At 39.3% G+C, this 20,911-nt stretch overlaps 1 protein-coding gene across 1 annotated transcript in view; it reads left to right on the forward strand.

Annotated features, from left to right (window-relative positions):
- CD99L2 (CD99 molecule like 2) overlaps positions 1 to 20,911 on the forward strand; it is a 124,238-nt gene that overhangs the window by 80,885 nt on the left and 22,442 nt on the right. Inside the window, 6 exon segments of the mRNA XM_033202004.1 lie at positions 1,548 to 1,619; positions 2,684 to 2,758; positions 13,889 to 13,924; positions 13,927 to 13,956; positions 14,084 to 14,167; positions 15,602 to 15,667. Of these exon segments, the coding sequence (XP_033057895.1) occupies positions 1,548 to 1,619; positions 2,684 to 2,758; positions 13,889 to 13,924; positions 13,927 to 13,956; positions 14,084 to 14,167; positions 15,602 to 15,667 (363 nt within the window).

Consider the following 20,911-nt stretch of genomic DNA (forward strand, 5'->3'; position numbering starts at 1 on the left):
GTGCTCTTTAATTTCCATGTAATTGTGAATTTTCCAAATACCCTTCTGAAACTGATCTCTACATTCATTCTGTTGTGCTGAAGAACATAATTTGTATGGCTTCAGTCTTTTTAAGTTTATTGAGATTTATTTTGTAACCTACATATGGTCTACCTTGAAGAATGTTTCACATGCGCTTGAGTAGAATGTGTATTTTGTTGTTGGGTGGTGTGTTCTATAGGTGTCTGTTAGGTCTAGTTGGTTTATAAAGTTGTTCAAGTCATATATATGTATCTGCCTAATTGTTTCTTCTGTGATTGAAAAGAAGATATTGAAATTTCCAACTATTATTGTTAAATCATCTGTTCTCTTCAATTTTGTAATTTTTTGCTTCATGTATTTTGGGGCTCTGTGGTTAGCTGTATATATATTTAAAATTATTATGTCTTCCTCTTGGATTGATCCTTTCATCATTATAAATAATTATAAATTGTCACTCTTTGACTCCATTAACAAGTTTTGTTATAATGTAAATCTTATCTGATATTAGTATAGCTACTCCAGCTCTCTTATGGTTATTGTTTGCATAGTATATCTTCTTCCATCCTTTTACTTTCAACTTATGTTTTTTAGAGATGGGGTCTTGCTTTGTTGCCCAGCCTGGAGTGCAGTGGCTATTCACAGGCATAATCATAGTGCACTAGAGCCTCAAACTTATGGGCTTAAGCAATTCTCCTCCCTGATACTCCCAAGTGGCTAGGACTATAGGCACATGACAGTACAGCTGACCTCAACTGATTTCTATTTTTGCTGTTTGTTTTCTGAATAGTCAATAATTATTGAGTACTTGCTGTATTCAAAGCTAAACCTGTTTCACCTTTGCCTTTACCCATTCCTTAAATTGTTTTCTCTGATATTTCCACTAGTGAGAATATGTACAACATAGTCTTGATGTTGTGAAAAGAAACTATTGGAAAAACCTCATGCACATTGTATAATTCTTGTGAAAGTTATCTACAATTTTAAAGGAATATGGTTGAGTTCAAAGACCTAATATTTCTAATAGTAACCACACTTATATAAAATATTGTGTGCATATGTTGTAACCACTTTCAGTTTATGAAATACTCCCATATTCCACTAAGAATGTAACCTTAGTCTCTCCCTCAGCAGGATTATTAATGTTTAAAGTGCCAGGTTGATAGTTGTGGAACCAAGGCTTGGAGCCCTTGAGGATCATGCTCAGGCTGTGGAACTCCCTGGAGCATGTGTCATCTCCAGCAGATCTGGGCACAAGCCCAGGTTCACTAATCACCAGGTCACATGTGAGACCATGTCCACCTTACCACCCTCAGCCTCCAAAGAAAAGTGAGCTGAACTCATCTCATTTAAACCTATATCATTTTGTCATCCTTTTCAGTATGATTCTCTGGAGCTCCTAGATAGAGGGGCCTCAAGGACCAAGACAAGGATATTCTACTCACAATGTGACTTCCCCAAGTCATAAAGTAGCTGCTGTGTTTTGTTACTAAATGTGCTCCCCTTGCTGTCCTCCCTCTCCCTTTTAGAGCCATGGGATCACACCACCACCACCACAACCAATAGGCCAGGAATCACCAGAGCTCCAGCAAAACCTCCAGGTAATGCGGCTGCCTTAAGGAGGGCAGTGAGGAAGGGCCCTCTGGAGTTCCCTCTGGGGTAGCATGCAAGTGAACTACCTATAGTTTTAAGACCCATGTGTGCAGAAACAACCAAGGCATCCATGTGAACACTGAGTTTAACTTAATGGAGTGCATACCTGGCTGATCACTATGCCTTCTGTGTTTTTTATGAAAAGTCCTGCCTGGGAAAATTTCAAGAGGAAAATGCATTTGGACTTCTTCCCCTTTTTAGCCATTTCATTTTCTAAAATCAAGGAAAATGCAATTGTTTAGGTTTTATGAAGCTGATCAAGCGTTTTCTTAGGCAGATGGAACATTTTGGAATGGCATTTTTTTACAGTGTCATCTTTCAGTAAAGGATTTTGGGACCTGGTTCTTCTTAACAACTCTTTCCTGTTGTCACTTGACCCTTTCTTCAGATGGGCCATTTTACCATTTAGACATCTTCACTGATGTAAAGAAAAACGTGACTGTGTGGCTGGCTTCCCAGTCATTGCTCCCATCCAGCAACTTGTTACCAGTGGTCGGGGGCCTGATAATATGTTCTGTGCAGTAGAAAGCTACCTTTCTTCTGAAGGGACAGTGATGATCCAAGAAAGTCACTGCTGCTTTATGATTTGCCCTCATTTCTTCACATTTCCACATTCAAAGGGGTGCTTCATGACCACATGACCTCTCCCTTTTGGTTGTCCTGTTTATGGACTCTGTGCACCTGGTTTTGAATTTTGGGTGAATACCTACAATCAGTGAGTATATTGTTAAAATGGTCTGACTGCTAGCCTAAGCAGAGCATACCTACGAATATAAATTAATGGAAAAACTGGTGGTATTCTGCAAAGTCAGAAAGTAGTAACTTTTTCTATCCTGCAGATATTTTCATTATCAATGTCTGTACACAGAATCGGATTCCAATATAACTCTCTTGTCTTAACCCGTTGTTGGTACTGATCAGTTGAACCCATGGGCATTTTGCTTATTTTGGAATCTTATACCCAGTTGTTAATCAGTTGGCTGTTTCCTTTATGTTTTGGGGCCCACTGAAGGTAGTGGATTTGACTTGGCTGATGCTTTCGATGATCAAGATAATGGCCGCAGGAAACCAGGTATAGGAGGAAGAGGTAAGTCCTTGCTGGTTGAAACTACTACAGGATTCTGTCTCATTAATTACAACATCCCACAGAGCCAGAGTCAGTCTGGGCTTGGCAGAGCTGGAGGCACTTGAAGCCAGTGGAGAACCCTATAACAGTAGTTCTCAAACCTTTTTTGTCTCAGGACTCCCCAAATCATTGAGATCTCAAGAGATTTTTGTTTATGTGGGTCACGTTTACCAATACTCATCATCTTAGAATTTAAAACTGAAAGACTTTATTAATCTAAAATGAACAACATTAAACCCATACATTTAACATAAATAACATTTTTATGAGAAATAACTATGCTTGACGAGACAAAAATTTGTATTGAGGAGAGCGACATGATGTTACATTTTTGCAGATTTCTCTCATGTCTGGCTGGATGGAAGCAGCTGGATTCTCACATGCACTTTATTCCTTCGCGAGATGTTGTTTTGGTTGAAGTATATGAAGGAAATCTGGCCTCACACCCATACTCAGGGGGGAAAGGGAGGAATATTTTCACAGACTTTTCAGATCTTTGTGGATAATCTTGGATAGGACACCAAAACTTGGCCCCACCAAAAGCGGTTGTTTCTTACAGGTTAAGCGTAGTGTGGAGTGTGAAACTCTATCAGTACACTTTCCACACTTGGTTCCGTGGGACTCTCTTGTCCTTTCAATGGATCTTTTACCCATTCATGGTTTTGTAACATTGCATGTTGGTCATTTGGAAAATATTAGTGCCCTGAGGTTTTTCGAGCTTCCAAGTAATGCCATGCGTCATTGTGTAAAACTGAAAGTCATATTTGTTCATATCATCACCCATCTCATTTCAAAAAAATGTATTGGGGAAACTGTTAAACTCACAGTGGTAGAGAAAGATGTTTTTGAAGTTCTAACATTTCCTTGAAATCTTATCATTGGCAACAAGTACCATGAGTGGCTTTCTTTAAATTGACAGGCTCGTTCATTTTCAAGAAAACATCTAACAGATATTCAAGTTGACAAAACCATAGTTGGTTTTTTAAAAACTTTAAATATTGATTAAGTACTCTTCAAGTCACTTTTTCAAGGAAAAAAATCTTTGAGAGGAATGGCTCATACTGCTCAGAATGGAAATAATCACATAAGTTGTTTTTTTATGTCAACTTTTGTATTTACGTGTGCCACATAAATGCTTGAAATGTACTTCCTGTTTTGTTAGAGAATATTAAAAGGTCATGCTCTAATATAATTAAAAAATTTTCAACTTCCTCATGTTAGTTTTCCAGTGTTGCTGAACATACTATCATAAACTTAATAGCTAAAACAGTGTTCAATTATTTTCTAGGTTTCCTTGCACTGCTGAAGTTCAGTCATTAAGTGTCAAAACTTTTTTGACAAAATGACCCTTGATTCTCAACTTTCTCTTTACCTACTTTTTAAAAATTAAACTTTCATATTTAGATAATCATAGATTCATGTGTAGTTGTAAGAAATGATAGAGAAGGATCCCTTGTACCCTTCACCCAGTTTCCCCTAATAGCAGCATCTTGAAAATTGTACTCTACTATCATAGCCATATATTGACATAGATATAATCTATGCATTTATTCAAATTTCCTAGTTTTGTTTACACTCACATGTGTTTGTGTCTTCTCTGCACTTTTATCACGTGTGTAGGTTTGTGTGTCTATCATCACAGTCAGATACAAACAGTTCCATCGCCATAAGTATGCCATGATTACATTTTATAACCACACCCACCTTCCTACAATTTTATTTCCCCTTCCCCATCCCTTTCCTAATCTCTGGCAACCATTGATCTATTTTCCATTTGTAAAATGTTGTCATTTCATGACATTCAGGTTTGGGGGAGGCACAAAGAAAAGTTGTATTTCAAAAATGTTATGTAAATATAATTATAAAGTAGGCAACCCTTTGGAATTGGCCTTTTTCATGTATAATTCGGTTGGCATCCATTCATATTGTTGGGTGTATCAGTTGCTCATTCATTCTTATTGCCAGGAGTATTCCATGGGATGGATGTACCACAGTTTGTTTACTTGATGTATTGAAGCCAGTTTTGGCTTTTTTGAACAAGGCTGCTGTAAACTCTCATGTATAGTATTTTTGTGTGAACATAAATTTCTTTTTCTTTATGAATAAATGCCTAAGAGTGCAATGACTGGATCACATGGTTGTTACATGTTTAGTTTTATAAGAAATGCTCAGTTTTCCATGAAGGTTGTAATATTTTGCAATCCCTAAAGCATTGTGTCAGTGCCATTTTCTCTGTATCTTCACCAGTATTTGGGCTATCACTATTTCCGTTTTAGTCATTTTATAAGTGTGTGGTAATATCTTATTGTGGTTTAGTTTGCATTTCTCTGGCTAATGATACTGAACACCTTTTCATGTATTCGTTTGCCATCCGTATATCTATTCAGTGGAATGTCTGTTCATGTCTTTGGTCCATTTTCTAATTAGATTTTTTGTTTTTCTTACTACTGAGTTTGAGAGTTCCTTAAATATTGTAGACATTTGTCCTTAGTCAGATATATGGTTTGCAAATACTTTCTTCCATTCTGTAGCTTGTCTTTTCATCCTCTTAACAGAGTCTTTTGCAGAAGTTTTAGATATTTAAATGTCCAGTTTGCCAATTTTTCCTTTTATCGATCGTACTTTTTTTTTTTTTTTGCCCAAGACAGGTCTCACTCTGTTTCCCAGGCTGCAGTGCAGTGGCATGATCATGGTTCACTGCAGCCTTGACCTTACGGGCTCAAGTGATCCTCCCACCTCAGCTTCCCAAGTAGCTGGGACTATAGTTGCGTACTACCACACTTGGCTAATTTTTGTATTTTTTGCAGAGATAAGGTCTCACTATGCTGCCCAGGCTGGTCTTGAACTCTGGGCTCAAGCCATCTACCCACCTTAGCCCCCAAAGTGCTAGGATTACAGGCATGAACCACTGCACTCGACCTGGATCGTGCTTTTGATGCCAAATCTAAGAACAAGATGTTTGTCTATACCTAGGTTTTGTAGATTTTCTCCTGTGTTTTTTTTTTCCTGAAACTTCTCTTGTTTGCCCGTGAATGTCTAATTGTTCTAGGACCATTTGTTAAAAAGACTATCTGCCCGTTGAATTGCTTTTGAGCCATAAAAAAATCGTTTGGAATATAACTGTTTTTGTTGCACTTGGTATCCTTATATTTTGTTGAGGATTTTTGCATCTATATACTAACAGAAATAGGTTTGTAGTTTTTCTTGTGATGTCTTCGTCTGGTTTTGATATCAGTACACTACTGATTTCATTGGCTTATTTAGGTAGTGTTGTCTCCTCTTATTTTCTGGAAGGGTTACTGAAGAATTGCTGTTAATTATTTAAATATTTTATAGAATTTATCAGTGAAGGCATATGACTCTGGGCTTTTCTTTTGGGGAAGTTTTTTGTATCATTAGTTCTATCTATTATAGATCTATTCAGATTTTCTATTTCCTTTTTAAAATTTTTATTTATTTATTTTTTTGATGCTCTATACCTTCCGAGAATCTTCTCTAGTAACAACTGTGGAAATGACCCCTGAAAGTAGAATCTCAAGTCTCTTCTATTGCAGTCACCTTCGTGGGCGTGAAGTGGTGTCTTATTGTCTTACTGTGGTTTTGATGTGCATTCCCTAATGCTAATGAAATCAAGCATCTTTTCATGTGCTTTATTGAATATTGCTTATGTTTTTTGGAGAAATGTCTATTCAAATCCTTTGTCCATTTTAAATTGGGTTATTGTGTTTTTATTGGTGAGTTTCAGTTTTATTTTTATTTTGTTTTATTTAATTTAATAGAGACAGGGTCTCACCATGCTGCCTAAGCTGGTATTGCACTTGTGGGCTCAGGTGATGCTCCTGCCTCGGCCTCCCAAAGTGCTGGGATTACAGGCATGAGCCACCACACCTGGCCAGATTTTCTCTTTCTTCTTGGGTCAACTTCAGTAGTTTGTATCTTTCTAGGAGTTTGTCCATTTCATCTAGGCTGTCCAATTTATTGGCATACTTCTGTCAATGATATTCCCTTAAAATCCTTTTTATTTCTATTAGGTCATTAGTGATATCCTCTCTTTCATTTCTGATTTCAGTAATGAGTCTTCTGTCCTTTTCTTTGTCAGTCTTGCTAAAGGTTTGTCAATTTTGTTGATCTTTTCAAAAACCATATTGGTTTTTATAGACTTTATTGTTCTTTGTTACTTATTTCATTTGTTTCTACTAGAGATGGGGTTTCACTATGTTGGCCAGGCTGGTCTCTTGGTCAGGCTGTTCTCAAACTCCTGACCTTATTATCTGCCCACCATGATCTCCCAAAGTGCTGGGATTACAGGCACGGGCCACCGTGCCTGGCGAGATCTTTGTTTTTTGTTGAGGTTGGCATTTATTGCTATAAAGTTCTCTCTCAGGACTGCTTTTGCTGCATCTCATAAGTTTTGGTATGTTGTGTTTCATTTTTATTTGTGTCAAGAATTTTTTTGATTTCCCTTTTGATTTCTTCTTTGACCCATTGGTTGTTCAGGAGAATGTTGTTTAATTTCTACACATTTGTGAATTTTCCAATTCTCTGTTAACTTCTAGTTTTGTACCATCGTGGGTGGAAAAGACACTTGATTTGATTTCAGTCTTGTTACATTTATCAAGACCTTTTCTGTGACCTAACATGTGACCTGTCCTGGAGAATGTTCCATGTGTGCTTGAAAAGAATGTGTATTCTGCTGCTGTTGGATAGAATGTTTTGTGTATGTCTGTTAGGTCCATTTGGTCTAGAGTGTTGTCCTGGCCCACTGTTTCCTTATTGATTTTCCTGTCTGGATGACCTGTCCATTGTTGAAAATGTAATATTTTCATCTTCTTAACCGGGTCTTTTGCAGAGGAAATGTTTTAATTTTCACAAGGCAGATGTATCAATTTTTCTTTTTATGGAACGTGGCTTTGTTGTCAGTTGTGTGAACTCTTTACCAAACTCTCAGTCCCAAAGATCTTTTTATGAGAGACATTAGTGTGTGTGTGTGTGTATATATATATATATATATTTTAATATGGTCTTGATATGGTTTGGCTCTGTGTCCCCACCCAAATCTCATCTCGAATTGTAATCCCCAGGTGTCTAGGGAGGACCTGGTGGAAGGTGATTGGATGATAGGGATGGTTCCCCATGCTGTTCTCATAATAGTGAGTGAGTTCTCACGAGAGCTGATGATTTTTAAAGTGTTTGGCAGTTCCCGCTTTGCTCCTCTCTCTCTCCTGCCACCTTGTGAAGATGCCTATCTCCCCTTTGCCTTCCACTATAATTGTAAATTTTCTGAGGCCTCCCTAGCCATGAGGAACTGTAAGTCAATTAAACCTCTTTTCTTTATAAATTTTCCTGTCTCAGGCAGTATCTTTATATCAGTGTGAAAATGGACTAATACAGGTCTTTATCTGTGTTTGTTACCAGGGTAATACTGGCCTTACAAAATGAATGGGGAAGAAATTTCCTTCTGTCTCCTTTCTGGAAGAGATTGTATACAATTGGTGTTAATTCCTTTTTAAATGTTTGGTAGAATTCTCCAGGTAAATCACCAAGTCCTGGAGGTTTCTTTTTTTTAGGAGACTTTAAATTGAATTAATTAATGGTTATAGGAATATTCAGGTTGTGTATTTCATCTAGGTTGAGGTTTGTTTTGTTGTTGTTGTTGTTGTTGTTGTTGTTGTTTTTGAGACGAAGTTTCACTTTTGTTGCCCAAGCTGGAGTGCAAAGGCGTGATCTCGGCTCACCACAACCTCCGCCTCCCAGGTTCAAGTGAATCTCCTGCCTCAGCCTCCCGAGTAGCTGGGATTACAGGCATGCACCACCACACCCAGCTAATTTTATATTTTTAGTAGAGACGGGGTTTCTCCATGTTGGTCAGGCTGATCTCGAACTCCTGACTCAGGTGATCCACCCACCTCGGCCTCCCAAAGTACTGGGATTACAGGTGTGAGCCTCCATGCCTGGCTGAGTTTTTTATTATTGTGGTAAGCATACATATAAAATTTACTGTTTTAACCATTTTTAAGTTGTATAATTCAGTGGTACTTAGTAGACATTTGCCCCTCCTTTTAGTATTTCCTGGGCATTGGATCCGGGACCCCCTGCAAATACCAAAATCCTTTGATGCTCAATTCTCTGATATGAAATGGCATAGTATTTGCATATAACCTACACATATCCTCCCATATAGTTTAAACCATTTCCAGATTACTTATATACCTAATACAGTATAATGCTGTATGGTTATTACACTGTATTTTTAAAATTTATATTATTTTTATAGTTGTATTATTTTTTGTTTTTTGTTCTTTGAATATTTTGATCCATGGTTGGTCAAACACATGGTTCTGGATGCGGAACCTATGGATATGGGGGATCATCAGTATTCACAATGTTGTGCAGCTATTACCATGATCATTTCCAAAAGCTTTTCATCAGCCCAGTTAGAATCCCTATGCCCATACAACAGTAACTCCTCATTTCTCCTTACTCCTAGCCCCTGGTAACCTCTATTATTCTTTCTGTCTCTAAGAATTTGCCCATTCTAGGTACCTCTTATAAGCAGAATTGCACAAGATTTGTTCTTTTGTGTCTGGTTTATTTCACTTAATGTAATGTTTTCCAGGTTTTTCCGTGTTGCAGCATGTACCAGAGTTTCTTTCTTTTAAGGCTGAATAATATTGCATTATATGTATATACCATATTTTGTTTATCCATTTATATGTTGATGGCCATTTCTGTTGTTTCCACCCTTTGGCTGTTGTGAATAATGCTGTTAGGAACATTGGCGTACAGACATCTGTTAGAGTCCTGCTTTCAGTTCATTTGGGTATGGACCTAGAAGTGGAATTGCTGGATCATATGGGAACTCTGTTTCACATTTTGAGGAAGTGCCAAACTGCTTTCCACAGCAGCTGCACCATTTTACATTCCCACCAGCAATATACCAGGGTTGCAATTTCTTCATGTCCACACCAATACTTTTAATTTTTCATTTTTCTTTTAATAATAGCCATCCTAGTGGGTGCAAACTGGTATCTCATTGCAGTTTTTATTTGATATCCCTAATGACTAATGACGCTGAGCATCTTTTCATGTGCTTATTGGTCATTTGTGTATCTTATTTGAAGATATGTCTATTCAAGTCCTTTGCCCATTTTAAAACCGTTTTTTTGTTTGTTTGTTTTTGTTTTTTCTTTTCTTTCTTTCTTTTTTTTTTTTTTTTTGAGACAGGGTCTTGCTTTGTCACCCAGTCTGGAGTGCAGTGGTATGATCTCAGCTTACTGTAACCTCCACCTCCGGGCTCAAGTAATCCTCCTACTTCAGCCTCCTGAGGGGGTGGGACTACAGGTGTGCCACCACACCTGTCTAATTTGTGTGTGTGTGCGTACGTGTGTGGTTTTTTGTGTGTGTTTTTTTTTTTTTTTTTTTTTTGGTGGAGATAGGATTTCACCATGTTGTCCAGGCTGGTCTTGAACTTCTGGACTCAAGTAATCCACCCGCCTCAGCCTCCCAAAGTTCTGGGATTACAAGCATGAGCCACTTTGCCTAGCCTTAAAATCAGGGTTTTTGTTGTTGTTGATTTGTATAAGTTCTTTATATAGTGTGGATATAATCCCTTATTGGATATAAGATTTGTAAATATTTGTAAAAAAAAGATAACTCTTTTTACTCTCTTGAGGTTATCCTTTAATGCACAAAAATTTTTAATTTTAGACTGGGCGTGGTGGCACATGCCTGTAATCCCAGCACTTTGGGATGCCAAAGCAGGTGGATGGCTTGAGCCCAGAATTTGAGGCCAGCCTTGCCAACATGGGGCAACCCTGTCTGTACAAAAAATACAAAAATTAGGTGGGCATGGTGGCGCAAGCCTGTAGTCCCAGCTACTCAGGAGGCTAAGATAAGAGGATCACTTGAGTCTGGAAGGTGGAGGTTGCAGTGAGTGGCATGATTGTGCCACTGCACTCCAGCCAGCTTGGTTGACAGAGTGAGACCCTGTCTCAAACATTTTGAAATTTTGATGAGATCAATTTATTTATTTTGTTTTTGTTGTTGATGTTGCCTTGCTTTTGGTATCATATCCAGGAATCATCATCAAATCCAATATCATGAAACTTTTTTGTAATGTTTTCTCCTGAGAGTTTTATAGTTTTAGCTTTTATATTTAGTTCTTTGAACTATTTCTTTTTTTCATGCCACCATGTCTAAGAATCTTCTATCTATTTTGAGTTAATTTTTGTATATAGTATAGGTCAGAGTCAAAGTCATTCCTTTGCATGTGGATATCCAATTTTCCCAGCACCATTAGTTGAAAAGACTGTCCTTTCCCCCATCTAATGATCTTGACATACTATTGAGAATCTAGTGACCAAGGGTTTATATCTGGGCTTGCTTTCTTCCTTCCTTCCTCCTTTCCCTTCCCTTTTCCTTTCCTTTCTCCCCTTTCCCTCCCTCCCTCCCTCCCTCCCTCCCTCCCTTCCCCTCCCTCCTCCTCCTCCTCCTTCTTCTCCTTTTTTTTTTTTTTTTTTGACAGGGTCTCACTCTGTCTGTCGCCCAGGCTGGAGTACAGTGGTGTGATCATGGCTCACTCCAGCCTCCACCTGGGCTGAAGTGATCTTTCCACCTCAGCCTCTCAAGTAGCTGGAACCACAGGTGCATGCCACCACACCTGGCTAATTTTTTGTATTTTTTGTAGAGATGGCATTTCACAATGTTGCCAGACTGATCTTGAGCTCCTGGGCTCAAGCAGTCTACCTGCCTCAGCCTCCCAAAGTACTGCAATTACAGGCGTGAGCCACTGCACCTGGCCTATTTCTGGGCTTCCTATTATATTTCATGGGTTTGTATGTCTGTTCTTGATGTCAGTACCGCACGTGTTGTGATATTTGTAGTTTTGTAGTAAATTTAAAAATCAGGAAGTGTGAATCTTTTATGTTCTTTTTCTAGATTGTTTTGACTGTTTGAGGTTCCTTGAAATTTCGTGTGAATTTTAGGATGAATTTGTCTATTTCTGCAACAAATGTCATTGGGATTTTGGTAGGGATTCCATTGGATCTGTAGATTGCTTTAGATAGTATGCATTGCCATTTTAACAATTTAGCATCTTCTAATCCATGAACACAGGATTAGGTTGTATTTTGGTAGTTGGTGTTTTTTGAGAAATTGGTCCGTTTCTTCCAAGTTGTCAAATATGTGAGCTAAAAAAGTTCATATTATTCCATTATTATTCTTTTACTGGTTGCAAGATCTATAATGTCCCATTTCAGTCCTTTTATTGGCATATCATCTTTTTTAACTTTTATGTTTGTTACTAAGGCTAGAGGTTTATCCCTTTTTACTATATAAATAAGCTTTTGGTTTTATTGATTTTTTTTAGTATTGCATTCCTATTTTCAATGTCATGGATCTCTGCTCTTGTGTTTATTATTTCTATCTGCTTGCTTTGGTTTTGTTTTTCTAGTATCTAGCTAGCTTCTTTTTCTAGCATCTCGAATTAGTAACTTAGATTATTGATTTGAGGCTTTTCTTGATATCTAACTTATGCATTGAGTACTATAAACTTCTCTCTGCACTGCTTTAGATCCCATGTATTTTGCTATGTTGTGTTTTCATTTTCACACAGTTCTATGTATTTTTGAAAATTTCCTTTGAAACTTTTTCTTTGACCCTTGTTTTATTTAGAAGTATGTTGTTTAATATCCAAATGTTTAGAGATTTTCTTGTTTTCTATTGTTTCTTCTCTGTTTCTAATTTGAATTAAGTATAATCAATGATACCTCTCTGCATAATTTCAATACTTTTAACTTTGTTGAAGTTTATTTCCTGGTTCATCATATGATCTCAGGCGAATATTCTGTGAGTGGTTAAATAATTGTTTACTCTGCTGTGATTGGCTGGTGTGTCCTGTTGTGCCGATTAAATCCCATTGGTTGATTATTGTTCACTTCTTCAATATCCTTGTAGATTTTCTGTCTAGTAGTTCTACCAATTGCTGAGAGTGGAGTGTTGAAGTCCGCAACTATAAATGTGCGTTTGCTTATTTCTCCTTTTAGCTCTATCAGGTTTTACTTAATGTGTCTAGACACTCTATTGTTAGGTGCACACACATTCAGGATGGTTATGTCTTCCTGGTAGATTGGTCCTTTTATCATTTTGTAATATCCCTCTTTATTCCATCTGAGAACTGTTGGGTCATGACTTGACTTACTGTATTGTTTTTGTACTTTCTTTGCAGAAGATACAGACCTGCATTTCTTTGATCCACAGACAACACCGAAGGTCTATCAAAAAATGATAGGCAATACATTTTAAATGTCCCTAGGCAGTTTGGATATCACATTATTGCTCTGTAAAACTCATTTAGGTTTTTTTCCCCACATACATTGCTGTTTCTCTCCCAGGTACTTGCTGTATATAGCACTATCTTTGACTTTTCCATCTATTAACTTCAATAGTGGGAACAGTTACAGCACAGTCTTCTGAAGTTCAAGAAAAGAATCAATTGGAAAACGCATGAATGCCATCTGTGTAATTGGTGTGAAAGAAGTCCATATTTGAAAGGAATCTGGTTGAGCCCAGAGACCTAATGTTTATAACAGTAACCACAGTTATATAAAATTATATATATGTGTGTTGTAACCACTTGCTGTGTATAAGATACTAACATAATTCACTGGGAATGCCACCTCAATCTGTCCATCCCTGGGCAGGATTAGCTATAGTTCAAGTGCCAGGTTGACAGTGGTGGAACCAAGGCTTGGAGCTCTCAAGCACTTGTGCTCAAACTCTAGAACTCCTCGGTCCATGTGGTCGTCTCCTACAGATCTGGGCTCAAGTCCCAGCTTTACCACTTACCTGGCCACGTGTGGGACTATGTCTGCCTCATAACCCCCATCCCCTGAAGAAAAGTGAACAGAACCCACGTCATTGAAGCCTTTTATATCTCTTTGTCATCCATCTCAAAGTGATTCTTTAGAGGTCCTATAGGAGCCTCAAGGACCAAGACAAGAATATTCATGATGTAACTTCCCTGAGACATGAATGGCTGCTACCTTTTGTTTCTAAATGTGCTCCCTTTACTGTCCTCTCTTCCTCTTTTAGAGAAATGGAACCAGGTAACCACCACGACCAAGAGGCCAGTACCACCAGAGCTCCAGCAAATACTTTAGGTAAGGAGGCCGCTCTGAGGAGAGCAGTAAGGGAAGGATCCCATGGGGCTCCCTCTGAGACAGGATCCAAATGAGCTACCCGTAGATGACTAATTGAGTATTTCTTTTATTTTGGGATCCCATGAAGGAAATGATTTTGACTTGGCTGATGCCTTGGATGATCGAAATGATCGAGATGATGGCCGCAGGAAACCGATTGCTGGAGGAGGAGGTAAGTCCCACCTGGTCTGATTCTGTCTCATTAATTACATCATCCCACAGAGACACAGCCAGCCTGGGCCTGGCAGAGCTGGAGGCACTTCAAGCCACTAGAGAACCCTATCATGGTGGTACTCAAACTTGTTTGGTCTCGGGTCTCCCGAAATCATTGAGATCTCAAGAGATTTTGCTTATGTGGGTCACGTTTATCAATACTCATCATCTTAGAATTTAAAACTGAAAGACTTTATTAATCTAAAATGAACAACATTAAACCCATACATTTAACATAAATAACATTTTTATGAGAAATAACTATGCTTGACGAGACAAAAACTTGTATTGAGGAGAGCGACATGATGTTACATTTTTGCAGATTTCTCTCATGTCTGGCTGGATGGAAGCAGCTGGATTTTCACAGGCACTTTATTCCATGGTGAGATGTTGTTTTGGTTGAAGTATGTGAAGGAAATCTGGCCTCACACCCATACTCAGGGGGGAAAGGGAGGAATATTTTCACAGACTTTTGAGATCCTTGTGGATAATCTTGGATAGGACACCAAAACTTGGCCCCAACAAAAGCGGTTGTTTCTTACAGGTTAAGCGTAGTGTGGAGTGTGAAACTCTATCAGTACACTTTCCACACTTGGTTCCGTGGGACTCTCTTGTCCTTTCAATGGATCTTTTACTCGTTCATACATGTTCTGCTTCCTTGTATCAGTTTCCTTGCTGCATAACAAAAATCAGAAACTCTGAGTTAAGACAACACCCATTTATTATCTTACTGTTTCCTGTGGTCCGGAGTTGAGGAATAGCTAAGCTGAGTGTTCTGCTCAGGAGCTCATATAGCTGCAGTCAAGGTGTTGGTGAGGGCTGAAGTCTCGTCTAAGGTTGGGTTCCCTTCCAAGCTCGATTGGTTGTTGACAGTGCATTCCCTTGCAGCTATAGAAATAATGACTGCTTGCTGCTTTAAGACCAGCAGGAGAATGACCGACAGAGGGGTTGGTGGGGGAGAAAGGAGGAGAGACGGAATGACTCTGTTGCTTCTCATGTCTGAGCTCAGAGAAGGCCTGAACCTGCTTTTGAGGATATCACCTGATGAAGTCATGCCCATCTAGGATAATCTCTTTTTGATTAATGCAAAGTCAAATTGATTTGGTACCTTAATTACCTCTGCAGAGTCCCTTCACCTTAGGCATGTAATCTAACCTAATCACGGGAGTGGTAGCCATCCTATCCATGGTTCCACTCATACTCAGAGTGGTGGGACGTTATGCGGGACATGTACACCAGTGGAAGGGGGTCTGGGAGGGCCTCTTAGAATTTCATGAAGGGCATTCTTAAGTGGAACTGGCAATCATTTTCTGAATCCTGGGCAACATTAACACAAGTTTCTTGTTGTTGATTTTTTTTCTTGTCATTGAAATGTATGTTTTATTTTCTCCAGGTTTTTCAGACAAGGATCTTGAAGACATAGTAGGGGGCGGAGAATACAAACCTGACAAGGGTAAAGGTAGAGCATTGATTTGTGCCAACACAACCCTTATTCTGGTGCAAAAGGTGATTATGCAGCAACCAGATTAATTGAGCCTCTGGGAAATGAGTGGTAGTTCCCAGACATCCCAGCCTGCCAACTGGGGTTCATTCAGAATGATGTGAGTGATGCAGTTCAAGGGGGGGGATTTATAAGCCATCTTGGAAAAGCCCCACATTTCCCCTGATGTTCCTTAAGCAGCAGTGCTGATAGGTTCAAGTTTCATGCTGGCTGAAGCCTATTTGCCGAGGCACCACCACCAATGACAATAACTGGGAGCCAGTGGACTCTGAAAACAGCCCTCTCAACCTCGAGAGACTCACTCACTCTTGGGATGGGAGGAGCAAACTCATCATGACAAGCATTTTTTTTAAGAGACCCATAGCAAGTCAGGTATCTTTTAAAATACCTTTTTATTTTGAGGTTCTCACAAGAAGTTGTAAAGATAGTTCTAGAGAGTTCCTGTGTACACTTCACCTAGCTTCTCCTTACATAACCTTAGTCATTGTCAAAACCAGGAAGTCAACACTAGTACGGTACTGTTAAATCAGCTATAGACCTTGTTGAGATTGCATCAGATTTTGCATGCATTCAGATGTGTGTGTGTGAGCAAGTATGGGTAGGTCTATAAAAATGTTATGTGTGTAGATTTGAGTAACCATTACCATAATTAGGAGGCAGAACTGTTCCATCACCACAAAGAAGTTCCCTCATGTTACCCCGGAATAGTCATGTCCTCCCCAAGGCCAGATCGTATTAATTCCCCAAGTGACCAAAGATTTCAACCTTTTATCATAGTATACATCAAGTATGAAGTATGAAGGAATATTAGCCAGATTTGTTGATGTGGCAAGACAAGCTAGTGATTGTAACTTGTGGTTGTAACCCGTTGTGATTGTAACTTGTGATTGTAATCTGTTGTGATAGCAACATGTTACGATGGTAAGTTGTGGTAACTCTGGTTGTAACCTGTTACAATGGCAAATTGCTGTTACACCCGGTTATAAGTGTGACAAGTTATGGGTGTATCTGGTTGTAACTCTGATATACTCCCCACAGTCTTGGCTGTGGTTACTAGTGTTTTCTCTTTTCTTGTGAGAATGATGTGCCTTTCATACGGAATAGTGTTCTCTTCTGATAAAGGATACCATAGTTAAATTTGTCCTTCGAAACACCTTTCCAGACAGAGTCATCTCTACTAAAAAGCACAAAAAGCCTCTAAATGAAACCCACAGGTGTCAGGAGAACATGGAACATTTAAAGGGCAAATCCAGCAAATTGGCCAATTACTCCTGGGTGATAAGTGGTATTTCCAGATGGTGAAATGAGAGCAGTAGGCACACATGTAAGCACACACATGAATGAAAGTCTGAATGGCATGTCAGGGGGGCTTTTCCTTATTAAAAGTGCATGTTTTAGCAAGGAAGAAGTGTTCAGAAATTCTTTAATTAGGCTCATATTTGAACTTCTCTTGTAAAGAATAATCAATTGTTAGCTTAGTTATACCCTCTGCCATTATAGGTGTCAGGAAAAGAAGATAAAGGGAGTCATGGAAAAAAGGACAAGTGTGAAACTGAAACATGGTTATGATAAGCACACCATGGAATTCTCAGATACTGTCCTTTACACAAAAATATGCTAATGCTGTGAGCAAAGGTAAAATATCACATTTCAATAAATTATGATCTTCGGCATAAAAAGAATCCTAATTAATGCATTTTTCAGGCTTGGGTCTTAGGCACATAGATTCAGCTATACTTTTAGAGTATATTTTCAAAATAATACATTATTTGTTATGGACTTTTTTCTCAAGAAGACCTCTTACTGACCCTGTAGAAGCCCCACATTTTGCCTGTAGGTGACAACGACAGTCTTTTATCAACAGGTCCTATTGCCTTTCTCTAAGAAGGTGATGGCCTGTAAGCCCTCCTCCTCCACCCTTATTTCCTTCCTGCCCAGCCTGGGCAGGACTCTGATTGTCTCCCATTTCTACCAACAGACTGCTTTCCATAGCACTTTGAGAATTTGAGGCCAGTGTTTCAACTCCTCATGGCCCCCTTGCCATGTATACCCTAGAGTATGCAAGCTCTAGGTTCCCAATGGTTCCCAATGGTTTCCTGATGGTCACAGCCCTCTGTCCTGTGTGGCCTCTGTAGCATTTGACTTTGATGATCACCTTCTCCTTAACATTCTTTCTTCCTGGGCCCTTTCTCACTCATTGACTGGTCTCATTCATGAGTCTCATTCACTGCGTCTTTCTGAACACTGTTGGCTCTTGGATTTATTTCCTTGGTGTCCAATTCTGTATGTCATTCTTTTTCACTGGGGAAGAGAATGGCATTAGAAATCAAGATTTGAGTATTCATTGCCTAGTGGTATATCACTACTTCTAGACTGTCTAAGCAGACAGAGATAGGAAATAGGAAATATGTATATATACTAACCCATGTGTCTTCCTTCAGGCTGTTATGACAAATTACCAAGACTGGGTGATAATTAAGCAACAGACATTGTTTCTCACAGTTCTAGAGGCTGGGAAGTCCAAGATCAAGTCACTGATAGATCCAGTATCTAGTGAGGATCTGCATCCTGTTTTGGAGATGGCTGTCTTCTTGTTGTATCCCTGATTGGTGGATGGACAGAATAGGGAGAAAGCTCTGGTGTCTCTTCTTATAAGGTCCTAATCCTATCATGAGGGGTTGGCCTTCATGACCTAATTAACTCCCAAAGACCCCACCTCCTAATATCATCACATTGGAGGTTAGGACTTCAACGAAATATGACCTTGAGAAGGGATACAAATGTTCAATACATAACACCATATATACACACATATCCAAATAATTTCTTTTAACCATCAGCAGGTATATAACCTAAACGTAACTTCATACTTATATCTCCAACTGTAATCCAGTGCCAGAAGGATTATTTTGATCTTCCTTTCTTGCTTACCTATAACTTTCCTCTCTGACAGTGAGACACCTAGCTGCTACTACGTGTCATCTATTTACTATCTTACTCAATTCAGGTATACACATATAGAGCATCAGAATTGCTAACTCATACCCCCAGGAGAAACAACTTTACCAACTAGAGTCCAGTGTTTATGTTCAGTTTATTTTGTCTTTACCTTACAGTTTCCAGTCAAAATACTGTTTTTCAAAGTTACTTAGGTCGATTCCTTTACCTTCCTCATCCATTCAGTACAGTTATGTCACCCATTTATAATGGAGTTAGATTCATTTGTCATAGTCTCCTTTCCATCCTGGGAGTCCCTCACCCACCTGGTTGATGTTTTGTTCTTTTGCTTGTAGGCATTAAAGTTCACTCTTTGTAACATATAGTTCTATGGGTTTTGGCAAATGCATAGAGTCACATGTCCACCCCCCAAGTACCATACAGAACAGTTTCCTCACCATACAAGGACTTCTGTATATGCCCTTGATAGTTAGCCACTCCCCCTTCCCTCAACCCTAATCTATTTTCTATTAGTGCAACCACTTATTTGTTTATTTCTCTATAGTTTTACATTATCCAGGATGCCATATAATTGGACCCATACAATATATAGGCTTTTCAGACTAGCTTCTTTCGCTTAGCAATATGCATTTAAAGTTCTTTCGTGTTTTTTCATAGCTTGGTAGTTTGTTCTTTTTAGCATTGAACAATATCCCATTGTATGGATGTACCACTTTGTTTATCCATTCACCTGCTGAAGGACATCTTGGTTATTTCCAGTCTGGGGTGAATATGAATAAAGCTGCCATAAACATTTTTTTTTGAGATAGGATCTCACTGTGTTGCCCAGCCTGGAGTGCAATAATGCAAACACAGTTCACTGAAGCATTGACCTCCTGATCTCAAGCAATCCTTCCACCTCAGCCTCCTGAGTATCTGGGACCACAGATACACACCACCATACTTGACTACTTTTAAAATTTTTGTAGGGATGGGATCTTGCTATGTTGCCCAGGGTGGTCTCGAGCTCCTGGCTCAGGTGATTCTCCTGCCTTGCCTCCCAATATGCTGTTATACAGGTGTGAGCCACTGCACCCAGCTATAAACATTTTTTTTTTTTTTTTTTTTTGAGACAGAGTCTCGCTCAGTCGCCCGGGCTGGAGTGCAGTGGTGCGATCTCAGCTCACTGCAAGCTCCGCCTCCCAGGTTCACGCCATTCTCCTGCCTCAGCCTGCCTAGTAGCTGGGACTACAGGCACCCGCCACCGCGCCTGGCTAATTTGTTTTTTGTATTTTTAGTAGAGACGGGGTTTCACCGTGTTAGCCAGGATGGTCTCAATCTCCTGACCTCGTGATCCGCCCGCCTTGGCCTCCCAAAGTGCTGGGATTACAGGCGTGAGCCACCACGTCCGGCCAACATTTTTAAACATTACATACAGGTTTCTGTGTAGACATACATATAATACTTTATACTTTTGTTCTATGAGCAACACTATGAAGAAAAGAAAAAGACAAGCCACAGATTTGGAGAAACTATTTGCAAAATCATATACCTGATAAAGGACTTGTATTCAGATGATATAAAGAATTCATAGGCCAGGCGCAGTGGCTCAGGCCTGTAATCCCAGCACTTCGGGAGGCCGATGCAGGCAGATCACGAGGTCAGGAGATCAAGACCATCCTGGCTAACACGGTGAAACCCCGTCTTTACTAAAAATACAAAAACTAGCCGGGCGAGGTGGCGGGCACCTGTAGTCCCAGCTACTCGGGAGGCTGAGGCAGGAGAATCGCTTGAACCTGGGAGGTAGAGGTTGCAGTGAGCTGAGATCACGCCACTGCACTCCAGCCTGGGTGACAGAGTGAGACTCCGTCTCAAAAAATAAATAAATAAATACATTCATAAAAGTCAACAGTAAGAACTCAACCCCAATTTTTAAATGGGCAAAAAATATGAACAGACTTCACCAAAGAAGAATATAAAATAGGAAAATAACATATTCAATGTCATTTCTCACTAGGGAAATACAAATGAAAACAAGATACCACTACACACCGTTAGAATGTCTAAAATCCAAAAAGCTGATATATCAATTGCTGATGAGGATGCAGAGCAACAAGAATGCTCATTCATTGTTTGTGAGAATGCAAAATGGTACTGCCACTTTGGAAGAGAGCTTGACAGTTTCTTGTAAGTTCAACATAGACTTGCCATATGACCTAGCAGTCATATACTACTGCTGGTGTTTGCTCTGGCTGAACAATCTGC

Source organism: Trachypithecus francoisi, unplaced genomic scaffold, assembly GCF_009764315.1.
Source record: "Trachypithecus francoisi isolate TF-2019V2 unplaced genomic scaffold, Tfra_2.0 Lachesis_group6, whole genome shotgun sequence".
In the NCBI taxonomy this organism is placed as follows: Eukaryota; Metazoa; Chordata; class Mammalia; order Primates; family Cercopithecidae; genus Trachypithecus; species Trachypithecus francoisi.